The sequence below is a fragment of the Chelonia mydas genome, chromosome 24 (assembly GCF_015237465.2).
Source record: "Chelonia mydas isolate rCheMyd1 chromosome 24, rCheMyd1.pri.v2, whole genome shotgun sequence".
NCBI lineage: Eukaryota > Metazoa > Chordata > Testudines > Cheloniidae > Chelonia > Chelonia mydas.
The window spans coordinates 17,002,783-17,015,282 of record NC_051264.2 but is presented as its reverse complement, the minus strand read 5'-3'; the positions used below and the strand labels follow the sequence as shown (position 1 = coordinate 17,015,282).

General features: G+C 56.0%; 1 protein-coding gene across 1 annotated transcript; it reads left to right on the top strand.

Moving 5' to 3' along the window:
• The first annotated feature begins 3,335 nt into the window (after nt 1–3,335).
• LOC102945916 (chemokine-like receptor 1) lies at nt 3,336–4,409 on the top strand. Its single transcript, XM_007072002.2, has one exon. The coding sequence runs from the start codon at nt 3,336–3,338 to the stop codon at nt 4,407–4,409; it is 1,074 nt and encodes a 357-aa protein (XP_007072064.2).
• The last annotated feature ends 8,091 nt before the right edge of the window (nt 4,410–12,500 follow it).

The window sequence follows — 12,500 nt, the reverse complement described above, 5'->3', positions numbered from 1 at the left end:
CGCTGCACGTGAAAGTTTTTAGGGGCCCGCAGATGAAAAAGGGTGAGAACCACGGAGCTAAAGCCCTGGAGCCTCTCGCTCTAAGGCAGGTCTCCTAACCCTTTCGTTGTCCTCCCAGCCCTTCTCTGAGCCCTCCCCAACCGGCCAACGTCCTTTCGTGAGCCGTGGGCCCCGGAACCGGAGGCAGGAGCCGGGCGGCGTCGCCCCAGGGCGTCCCACCTCCCTTGCCCCGTGGGAAATTCCTCGGCCAGCGTCGGGCCGACCCGGGCGGGTCCGGCGCTGGCCCGGCCGGGGGCTTTTGGTGTTTCTCTCTCTGCCCACCGGGCAGCCGGGAATTTCGCTTCGTCGAGAGGTTTTTAACTGGGTTTGTTTCCCTGGGGTTGGGGTTTGGCTAACGACTGTTTGTGTTTCCACGGGTAGATCCAGAGCCGCGGATGGACCCGGCCCCTGTGACCCGTGGGTGCGAGGATGTGGTCTGAGGGCACCCACCGCTGTGTGCTGAGTTTGTTGGGTTGCTCCACCTCCAGGTTCGGCGCACAGGCTGGCGTAAAGCCAGGAGTCCTGATCCCCCCCCCACCCGCCCCGGCACAAAGCCCCGGCCACAGCCCACTAGGCACCACCCCCACGCCAGAGCTGGGCTAGCAGGGGCTGCGGGTCGGGAGTGAGGGGCACCGGCACAGCTGGGGAGGGGGAATTGCCATGGCCCTTGTTTGGGAAGGGCTGAGTCATTTCACGGGGAAATATCAGACCCTGCGCCCGGGGGGGGGATGTAAAAGTCTGGATCTAATTGTCTCTGTGGGAACGAGCACTGGTGGTGGGGGGACGGATGACTGACAGACTGACGGAGACACGGACCCCACTCCCCTCATGGAGGCTGGCTCAGCAGCCCCTCCCCCAAACAGAGCCCCCCGCCCCCTAGTTCCCCCACCCAACAACCGCCCAACACAGGTCCCCAACAACACCCCACGGTCCTCCTCACAGCACCTCAATACAGGCCCCCACCCTAGAACTCCCCAGAACCCCCCACAAACACAGATCCCATAATGCCCCCAACCCCCGCACAGACCCCAATCCCCTCAAACACAGCCCCCCAACAATGCCACACAGTCCTCCACAGCATCCCAATACAGGCCCCCCCCACAGCTTCCCCAAACAAAGCCCACTTAATTCCTCCGAGCCCCCCAATTCCCCCCAACACAGCCCCCGAATGCCCCCCAACAGCCTCCAACACACAGCCCCCCAACAATGCCCCACAGTCCTCCTCACAGCACCCCCAACACAGGCCCCCACAGCTCCCCAGAACCCCCCACAAACACAGCCCTTGTAATGCCCCCAGCCCCCCACAGCCCCCAATCATCCCAAACACAGACCCCCAACAACACCCCACAGTCCTCCCCACAGCACCGCAACACAGGTCTCCACCCCCTCAGCTTCCCAGAGCCCCCCACAAACACAGCCCCTTTAATACCCCCAACTCTCCAATTTCTCCCCAAATACAGTCCCCCAATCCCTCCAACAGCCCCCAACAATGCCCCAGTCTCCCCCCAGCACCCCAACACAGGCCCCCACCCCCACAGCTCCCCAGAACCCCCAAATACAACCTCCATACTTCCTCAACCCCTCCAAACACAGCCCCCCAATCCCCCCAACACACAGACCCCCACAATGCCCCCACAACCCCCGCACTCCCCCCGCTGCACAGAGAAGCCCAGAGCAGAGGGCAGCCTGGTGCCAGGACAGAGACCAGGGCTGGGGGAAGCACCACGTCCAGCACCCCCCCGCACCTCCCGCCCCATTTCCTGGCACCTCCCCATAGCCACCGGCAGCACCAGGATCACTGCAGACACTCGGGGGCATCAGGGAGAGAGGGAGCGAATCACGAAGCCAGCAGAGGAGAGAATCAGGAACAAGGTAACAAACCTGCCAGGCCAGCATGAGCAAACCTATCGTCCGTCTGTCTGTCCCCACCCACCCCATCTATCTATCTATCTACCCCATGCACCCCATCTATCTATCTATCTATCTAATCTATCTATCTATCCCCATCCACCCCATCTATCTATCTATCTATCTAATCTATCTATCCCCATCCACCCCATCTATCTATCTATCTATCTATCTATCTATCTATCTATCTAACTATCTATCCCCATCCACCCCATCTATCTATCTATCTATCTATCTATCTATCTATCTATCTATCTATCTATCCCCATCCACCCATCTATCTATCTATCTATCTATCCCCATCCACCCATCTATCTATCTATCTATCTATCTATCTATCCCCATCCACCCCATCTATCTATCTATCTATCTATCTATCTATCTATCTATCTATCTATCTATCTATCTATCTATCTATCTTCATCACTGTAGTAGCTGGTAGATACATAGGCAGAGAGATAGATGGGATATATGGGGATGGATAGATAGAACTCCTGGCTCGCAGCCCCTCCTGCTGTAACCAGTAGCCCCCACTCCCCTCCCAGAGCTGGGGAGAGAACCCAGGAGTCCTGGCTCCCAGCCTCCTGGCCCGTTGTGCTCAGAGAAGAGCTGAGAGCTCAGGGGAAGCCGTCGCAGTTGGCAGGAGCCGGGTCTGCGCTGGGCATCTCAGGGTCTCTCCCTACCGTGCTGAGCCGGGGAAGAGTCTGAGTGAGCTGGGGGGCTGTGGGGGGGGGAGGTGTGTTGGACCGGGCACCATCCAACACATCTGTGGTGTTCCCGGCTGAGTGACCAGCATCCTGTCTCCAGAATGAAGTTGCACGACCTCAGGGTTTTCCTAGCCCAGCCAGTAACCACAGCGATGTGGCAACGCGGCTGGAGCTGGGGAAGTGAGAGTTGGATGCGATTACCCAGTTTCCTTGGTACCATGCAGCTAAATATTTTGAGTCCTGGCTGACTCAGGAGGGCTGGACATGGGACTGGAGGCCTTTCCCCCGTCAGGGGCCCTGGCTCAGATCTGGCCCCAGGGCGGGGACTGGCTGACTCAGGAGGGCTGGACATGGGACTGGAGGCCTTTCCCCCGTCAGGGGCCCTGGCTCAGATCTGGCCCCACGGCGGGGACTGGCTGGCTCAGGGGGGCAGGTGATGGGGCATGCGGCTTTTCCCCTCTAGGGGGCACTGGCCCCAATCCGAGCCCAGAGTGGGGGTCTTGCCGTCTTAGGGGGGCAGTGTGAGTGGGGAATGAGACATGCAAACTTTCCCCTCTAGGGGGTGCTGGCCCCCATCCAGCCCCATGGTGGGGACTGGCTGGCTCAGGAGGGGTGGGGAATGGGGCACGGGGCCTTTCCCCTTATGTCCAATGACTCCTTTCCTGCAGCTTCTTCTTCAGCATGGCCGAAAACGCCTCCTCCCCCTACGACTATGATGGAGACTACGAGGATGACTCCAGCTTGGAGGCCGGCGCCAGGTTGCGTGGCACCATGCACGTGGTCTCCATGGTGATCTATTCCATCGCCTTTGTGTTGGGGGTGACGGGCAATGGGCTGGTCATTTTCATCACCGGTTTTCAGATGAAGAGGACGGTCAACGCCATCTGGTTCCTCAACCTGGCCGTGGCCGACTTCATCTTTACCTTCTTCCTCCCCCTCGGCGTGGCCTACGTGGCCCTGGGCTTCCACTGGCCCTTTGGCCGGGCCTTGTGCAAGATCAACACCGCCGTGGCCTTCCTCAACATGTTCGCCAGCGTCTTCCTCCTCACCGCCATCAGCGCCGACCGTTGCGTCACCGTGGCCTGGCCAGTCTGGGCCCAGAACCACCGCTCGCCCCGGCTGGCCTCCCTGGTGGCCACGGCCGTGTGGTTGGCAGCCCTTGCTCTCAGCTGCCCCTATGTGGTTTTCCGGGACACCAGGAGCTCCCCTTTTCAGGAGAATGTCACTCACTGCTACAATAACTACGCCCTGTCGGATGGCTTCCAGGGGGAGGAGATGGCTGGGCTGAGGGAGAGTCGGCACCGGGCCGTGGTGCTGACCCGGTTCGTGGCTGGCTTTCTGGTGCCATTTGCCATCATCCTGGCCTGCTATGTGGTCATCGCGGCCAAGATGAGGAGGAACCAGCTGGCCCGCTCTGGCAGGCCCTACAAGATCATGGTGGCCGTGGTGACGGCCTTCTTCCTCTGCTGGTTCCCCTACCACGTCTTCTCCTTCCTGGAGGTGTCGGTCACTGCGGTGACGCCCCAGCTCCAGTCGCTCCTGGCAGTGGGGATCCCACTGGCCTCAGCCCTGGCCTATCTCAACAGCTGCCTCAACCCCCTCCTCTACGTCTTCGTGGGCCGGGATTTCAGGGAGAAGCTCCGGAGCTCGGTGCTGTCGGCCTTTGAAGGCGCCTTCAGCGAGGTCTCCGGCCAGTCCTCCCTCCCCGCCAGCAAGAGCAAGGCCAGCGCCAAGGCTGAGTGTCACCTGGTGTAGAGGGGACGGGCTGGCTCAGGGGGCCTTTCCTCTCAAGCGGCACCGGCTCCCAGCTGGCCAAAGGGGGGTCAGGGAATGGGACCTATTGTTACCAGCTTTGCCTGTTACTTTGGGGTATGCTCATTTATTAGGGTTACTCTTCTGGGGGGTGGGGGGAGGGTCTGTAATGCTATCCACGTAGTCACTTGTGTTCTTATATGGAGCTCTGCTTCTCCCCGCTGCAAGTTCCCTCCCAATGGCGCCATCCTGCAGGACCTCGGTTCCCCAGGGCTGGGTTCCTCCAGCCCCAGAATCAGACAAACACACCCACGTTAACAGAGCCCATCTGAGAGGACCGGGTTAATCAGCGCTCCCAAGCTGACCCCTTAGATGTCCCTGGACTCAGCAGGCCGGGTCAAACGGCACCTCCAAGCTGTCACCCTCATAGGCCATCGGCACCGCACTGGAATAGAGCACACCTGAGCAGGCCAGGTCGACCAGCACTTTCAATCTGCCACCCTCCTATGTCCCTGGTTCAGCACGTCCCTATCCCCACTTCCACGTTACAATGGTTCTGGTCGTAACCCACTTGATGAGCAAACCCCACAGGATTTTTGGGCGCTGCAGGGATCTGTCTATCTATAGTTGCAGTGAAGATACCAAAGACAGGAACTCAGTGATTGTAATAACTGGCATGGTATCACACTTTTCTCTGTGCCAAGCAAAGTATTGTGTAAGATCATAGCCCAGCGTATATCAGAGGCAGCTGATAGTGTTCTCAGAAAAGAGCAAGCTGGTTTTCGGGAAAGGCGTGGATGCACAGACCAGATCTTCATTCCATGAAACATAATAGAACAGTTTATTTCATGGCATACATACATTTCTACAGACATTTCATAGACTTTGAGAAGGCTTTTGACCGCCGTCACAGGGCCAGCCTCTGGCTCAGTCTGGGGGCGTATGGAATTCCTTTCCGTTTAATCAACGTCATCAAAAGCTTCTATTTCAACTTTACATGCCGTGTTGATCACAGTGAGCTCCGTTTTGAAGTCAAAACAGGAGCACGTCAGGGGTGTGTCAGGTCTGCAGTCCTCGTCAGCCTGGGCATCGACTGGGTGATGCGGCGTACAACAGAAGGCAGGCCAAGAGGCATTAAATGGACGCTCTTCTCATCCTTTGAAGACCTGGACTTTGCAGATGATCTCGCTCTCCTATCACATACCCAACGCCATGTACAAGAAAAAACAACTCGACTCAACTCATTCAACCAGCAAATTGGACTGAAAATCAACCGCAATAAGACAGCTATCATGACCTTTAATATTGCCTCACCATCACCAGTACAGATAGAGGATTATGTTCTCCCCAATGTAGAAACATTCACATACTTGGGCAGCACCATCAGCCAGGATGGTGGAACAAGCCAGGACATCTGGAACAAAATCAGTAAAGCCAGGAACACCTTCAGGAGCTTAAAATACACTCTGGAAATCATCAAAATACAACACCAAAACCAAACTCAAGGTTTATCAGAGCTGTGTACTTTCAACACTACGTTATAGTGCAGAATGCTGGGGAATGAGAAAGTCTGACATGTCCAAACTGTTTTCATCCCGTACAACCTGCCTCCAAAAAAATCCTCCGTATCTTTTGGCCCAGAACAATCTCAAACCAAGGTCTGTTGACACAGTGCAGCCAAGAGGATCTGAGCACCATCATTGCCAGGAGGCGTTGGAGATGGATTGGCCATGTGCTTCGGATGGAAACTGATTCCATCACCAGAGTAGCAATAAGATGGACACCTGAAAGCAGGCGAAAACGAGGCCTCCCGAAAACAACACGGTGAAGAGCTGTGGAAGCTGAGCTGAAAAACCTGGGGCAGACCTGCGGGACCATGGAAAGACTTGCCAAAAACAGACAGGAGCGGAGGAGCTTCGTCACTGCCCTAAACACCAGAGGCGTAATAGGAACATGATGATGATGAACCACAGGGGAGCCAAACAAACAAAACAGGGATACTATTAAATCCAGCTCAAATTTTATTATAAAAGTCAGGTTTACAAAACTCTACCTGATCACACCAGCCAGGGTCAGAAGGCTGCACCTAAGAGACAGAGAGAGAGAGAGCTGGGTTCTCACCACTCCGTGAAGCTGGAATCGATTGGGGGTCCCAGGCAGCGGTGGTAGCTGAGGGTCCGGAGTGCTGGAGACAGGCAGAGCCCCCAGGAGAAGATGACGTCCCCATGGAACTGTTGCAGAGTTTGGATCCAGGCATCAGAACACTTACTTGAGTGTGGGTCGGGGTTTTTGTAAGGAAACAACAATGGTTCAAGGGAGAACACTAGATTTGTGGATGTGTAAACAAGGGAGAATACCAGAGTTGTTTTGATCAGGCTAGACCATGGGAGCTGGTCATTCCTGGCTTTGGGCGGTGTCCCTTGGAGGGAGCTCACAATGCAATTAGGGAGCTTCACTATTTTGGTTCCCAATAAAGGATTTATTACTAGAATTGGTCTGATAACTGCTGAGCTGGGGGTGTGCAGGCGTGGGTTCGTTAACATCTGGAGCAGAGATCCCCCATCATGCAGTGCTTCCCTGCTTTTCTGGCCCCAGGGTTCCCTGCGGTTCTTGCCTTGGAATCTCTGGTCTCCATTCTGTCTGCTAATGGAGACAGGGTGGTCCCTAGCCATTTGGGTACCCTACGCAGCCCTCCCATGGGGGTCTGTGTGGGGCCCCAGGCCTCTCCCCCCCTCCAGAGTCTGGGAGGCAGGAGCTGTGGGGGGCACTTTTGGGGGCCCCATAGGCCCAGAGTGGCCCGGGCGATTAGCGGGGGGCCAGAAGCAGCCCGCTCCGCTTCCCTCACCCTGGCCCCAGCTGTGTCACTCGGGGGGAAGGAGCTTGGGGGAAGGGATCCCCCCCGCCGCACTCACCAGCAGCAGCGGGAAGTGGAGCAGCCCGGCCCCGGCCAGTTCTACTCCGCCAGCGGGGGGCGCCCTTTCCCCAACCTCTCCGCACTCACCGGTGGCGGGAAGCGGGGGAAGAGGTGGGACGGGGGTGGGCTGGGGGCGGAGCAGGGGGGAAGGGTAAGAGGCAGGACGGAAGGAGTTGTCCCAGGCCCCACACCCCCCTAGGGACAGCCCTGCCCCTTGCAGTGGGTGCAGCCCACGCGGGAGCTGGCCGAGGGATAGGGCTGGTCGCCGAGGCTGGTGCTCCCGCGTATGCAGCACGCAGCTGCCTAGGGCACCAAGAAATCTGGGGCAACCCAAATTTCATGGTGCCCTGTGCAGCTGCATATGCCTAAGGACAGCCCTGAATGGAGATGCCTCCTTGTCCCATCTTCGATGCAAATGAGGCTAGGGAATTTTCCTTAATCCTGCCACCCTTGTCCCAAGGGTTTAGGTGTGTCTCCCACGGCCTTTCCATTGCTTTTTGTAAGTCTTTCTCCTGATGCAGATTTGGTTCAATCAGAGGCTGGCTGGTGGTGGTGGGACGTCTTTCGTGAGTCAGACAGGCTGGGTACTGCGCCCTGGTTCCCCTAGGTAACACTGTACCCTCCCAGCTGGCACCAGGGTGGGGGAACTGGCTGGTTCAGGGTATGGAGTCAAGCTGTAGATAGACCCCAGGAGTCCTGGCTCCCAGCCCCCCTGGTCTGACCCACTAGACTCCCCTCCCCTCCCAGAGCCAGGGATAAAACCCAGGAGTCCTGGCTCCCAGCCCCACCTGCTCTAATCCACTAGACTCCCCTCCCCTACCAGAGCTCGGGAGAGAACTCAGGAGTCCTGGCTCCCAGCACGGCTCCCCGCACCCCGCTCTCCCCATTGCTGGCTGTTGAGTGTGGGTGTAATCTGGTGGTGAGTCATTCCCCGTCTCATGGCTTTTACGGATGAAGTTGGTGGTGACTGTGGGAAGGTCACTTGATTTCTCTGTGTCTCAGTTTCCCCATTTGTAAAGTGTGGGAAATAATTCTGCCTGTGTCTGTTCTGGCTGTGAGCTCTTTGGAGGGCAGGGACGTTCTTCTAACTCTGGGGCTGTGCAATGCCCGGTGCGATGGGGCCCTGATCTCGGCTGGGGTCTGTGCAGCGCCCAGCGCAATGGGGTCTCTGATCTCAACTGGGGTCTGTGCAGCAGCTGGCACAACGGTGCCATGGTCTGTTTAATTGGTTTTGGTGTTAATTCTCTGACACTTCGCCCTTGGCATAATCCAGGAGGGTTTTTTTTATTTAATGTGATGTGTGTATGTATGAAACGCGTCCCCGTAATCGCCCATAATCCACCTCTCCTAACCCTAATGCTGAAATCTAAATCTAACCCTCAACATACCCCTATGCCCCCACCGGAACAACCCCTAACCCTAGAACTGATCACACCGACTCTAACCACTTCTTCTAACCCTCACCTTAACACTCATTGATACCTTAACCCTAATCCCTGTCCTAACCCTAATCATACCCTTAACCTTAACCCTAACCCTAACCCTACCGCAGCGCTAACCCCGGCAGCAAAAATTAACTAGACACCCTCACCCTAAACATGGACCCTACCCTAAAACTTACACTCCTAACCCTAAAACTAGCCCCTACTATTAACCCTACACTAAAACTAGCCCCTGCCCCAAAGTCCTTCGTGTTGATTTTCAATAAGTCTTGGAGCACAGGCGAAATTGCAGACGACTGGAAGAAAACTAATGTTGTACCCAGGGGTGAAAGTAAGTCGAGTGACTTACAGGTATGCTGGGGCCAGCTCTGGCCCCTGGAAGGGGCGGGGCTGAGGGGGTCAGAGCCAGCCCCAGCCCACCCTGTAAGGTAAGTGCCCCCCCCCATCCTTCTCCTTCTCCTTCTCCTCCTCCGGGGTAGCAGCAGCAGCCCGGGGCTCTGGGGGCTATTTAAAGGGCCTGCGGCTCCCCTGCTTCTACTGCCCCGGTCCTTTAATTAGCCCCCGGAGCCCTGGAGTAGTGATGGCGGGGCTCCGGCGGCTATTTAAAGGGCCGGGGCAGTAGAAGCGGGGAGCCCCAGGCCCTTTAAATAGCTGCCAATGCCCCACAGCCGCTACCCCAGGGCTCCAGCAGCGGGGCTCTGGAAGCAATTTAAAGGGTCTGGGGCTCCAGGGGGAAGCCGGGCTGCCCCAATACGGTGCACCGGCCCTTGCTGGCACGCCGTACTGGGGCGTACCGGCTTACTGTCACCTCTGGTTGTACTGATATTCAAAAAGGATAAATGGGAAGTTCCGGGAATTATCAGCCTGTCAGTGGGACATCGATTTTGAGAAGATAACGGAGCAGCTGGTACGAGATTTGATTAATAAAGAATGAAAGGAGGGTAACGTCATTAATGCCAATCAACTTGGGTTTGTGGAAAATAGCGGCTGTCAAGTCAGCTTGACACCTTTTTTGGAGGTTGGTTGATAAAAGTAACAGTGTCGATGTCGCAGACAGAGACTCCTGCCAGGTGTTTGCCTTGGTACTGCACGGCATTTTGATTACAAAACCAGCATATAAAATGAACGTGGCCCACAGTAAATGGATTACAAACTGGCCAACTGATTAATCTGAAAACGTAACGGTACTCAGGGAATCGGCATCGAGCGGGTGTGTTTCTAGTGGGGTCCCGCTGGGACTGGTTCTTGACCCTACGCTCTTTAAAATCTTTATTAGTGAGCTGGAAAAAAAAAACCATAAAATGATCATGAACAAAATTTGCAGCTGACACAAACACGAGGGGAGTGGTAAACAATGACGAGGCCAGGTCAGGGATACAGAGCGCTCTGGGTCGCTTGGTAAACTGGGCGCAAGCAAACAATTTACATTTTAATACGGCTAAATGTCAACGTGCACATCTAGGAACAATGGGTGTCGGGCGGATGTGCAGGACGGGGGACACTCTCCTGGGGAGCAGGGCCTCTGACAACGATCGGGGATGGTGCTGGATAATTAGCTGAACATGAACGCCCACTGGGGTGCTGCGGCCAAAAGGGCTCCAGCCGTCCTGGGATGCATCAACAGGGCAATCTCGAGTCGGAGCAGGGAGGTCATGTTCCCTCTGGATTTAGCTCCGGTTCGACTGGAATCCTGTCTCCGGTTCTGGGGCCCAAAATTCCAGAGGGATGTGGATCAATTGCAGAGGGAGCAAAGAAGAGCAACGGGGATGATTCAAAGGTTAGAAAACCTGCCTTAGAGCGAGAGACACAAGGAGCTCAGTCTATTTAGCTTAACAAAGAGGAGGTCAAAGGGTGACTTGACCCCAGTCAGTACCCACGTGGGGAACATGGAACGGGCTCTTCCATCCTGCAGAGGAAGGTCTGACATGGTCCAATGGCTGGAAGTTGAAACCTGGAACGAAGTGTAAATGTCTGACAGCGGGCGTAACCATTAGAACGATTTCCCCATGGTCATGGTGGATTCTCCAGCGCTGAGCATTTTAAAATCAGGACTGGGTGTTTTTCTAACCGCCCTACTCTAGGACTTAGTTAGGGGCAGTTCTCTGGCCTGTGCTATCCAGGAGATCACACGAGATGATCACAAGGGTCCCTTCCAGCCTTGGGATCTATGAATTTTACTCTCCAGCATAAAATCTCTTCCCCGGCTATTTCCTGCTGTTGTTTGCTAGGTACGCAAACAGGTATCAGCAATGTCAGAGGAGGTGTCCCCTAGAGCCCGTGCTCTGTACAGCAACGCTGATCTCTTGAATGCCAAACCAACATCCGCTAAACCCCACGCCCCTCCCCGAGCTGGGGATGGAATGAAACCTGCAGTGCCGAGCGCTGTGATCACAGCACGTCTGTCGCACGAGCATCCTCTGTTTATTGCATCACCTTTGAACGTGGAGACTCAGGCCTGGTCTACACGACACAGTTTGTCTGGCAAAAGGAACCCAGCTGGGGGGCAGGGGACTGCTGTGCCGTGCAGAGCGGGGAGGGAGGCGGGGGGTAATGTCAGGGGTGTCCCCATCCCCCTGCCTCAGGCCGACACACGCACTCTCCCCCGACACACGCACTCTCCCCCGACACACGCTAGTCTCGGTGTCTCCTCCGCCTCCACACTCCCTGTCACACCCCCTCCGCCCCCCCCACACACTTCAGTTGAAAAGCAGCTGGCAAGCTAGCGGGATGCCCACGGACGGATGGGATTTAGACACCGGCATCGGGTGACGCGGTCCCTGCCCCAGGAGGCGCTGCAGACCCTTCCCAAAGCTGCTCTCTGTGTCCGTGCGAGAGCTGCTGGTGTGGACGCACGCCGCCGACACGCAGAGCTCGTGTGGACACGCAACAGCAGCGTCATTAGAGCAGCAAAACTTTTGTCAACAAAACTCTAGTGTAGACAAGGCCTTAGTAACAGGTGAGTAACATCCTCCCAACCTGCTTCAGCCACTGTAGGGTTAGGATACGGCAGGTTGGAGAGGACAGAGTGACTGGATCAATCAGAACTGGAGAGGGACTACCTATCTATCTAGCCATCCCCATACACCCTATCTATCTATTGTAACCCTTCTGCCCATCAGAGTTGGCAGCAACAAGGGCCGGGTTCAATATCTAGGGGATCCATTCCAATAACACAATGCAAACCGGCTCGAGCCCCCACCCAGTGACCTGGGACAAATATATACCACCCCGCTGGGAGCCTCCAAGAGGCAATACTTCCCCTCTCGCAAGCACATAGTCTGAGTGTAGCAAAAAGCCTTTTAATATCAGAGAGAAACAATGTGGCATTATGTTGGGGAAACACCACCAACAGGAGTCATAACACAACCCATGAGCAAAAAAAAAACCCACCCCAAGCAAATTGGGGCATGCCCCTTTCCCTCGGGTTCTTGAGTCCCAGCACCCAAACGTCTCTTGAGTCCAGCAATCCACAAATCACCCAAAGTCCAAGAAGTCCAGCCCCAGAGTTCAAAAGTTCATCTGCAGAGTGTTACTCCCCAGTCTGGCTAAAATGTGCCTGTGTGTGGGGGAAAGGGGTAAGGGGCACCTTACGTGTCCTGAAGCTGACTGCCCCACAGGGCTCTGCTCTGCTACGCTGTCTCACGAACGGCTCTGCTCCACCACGACCGGCTCCGCTCTGCACAGCTCGCCGTCTCACGAACAGCTCTGCTCAGCTCGCCGTCTCACGAACACACCGCT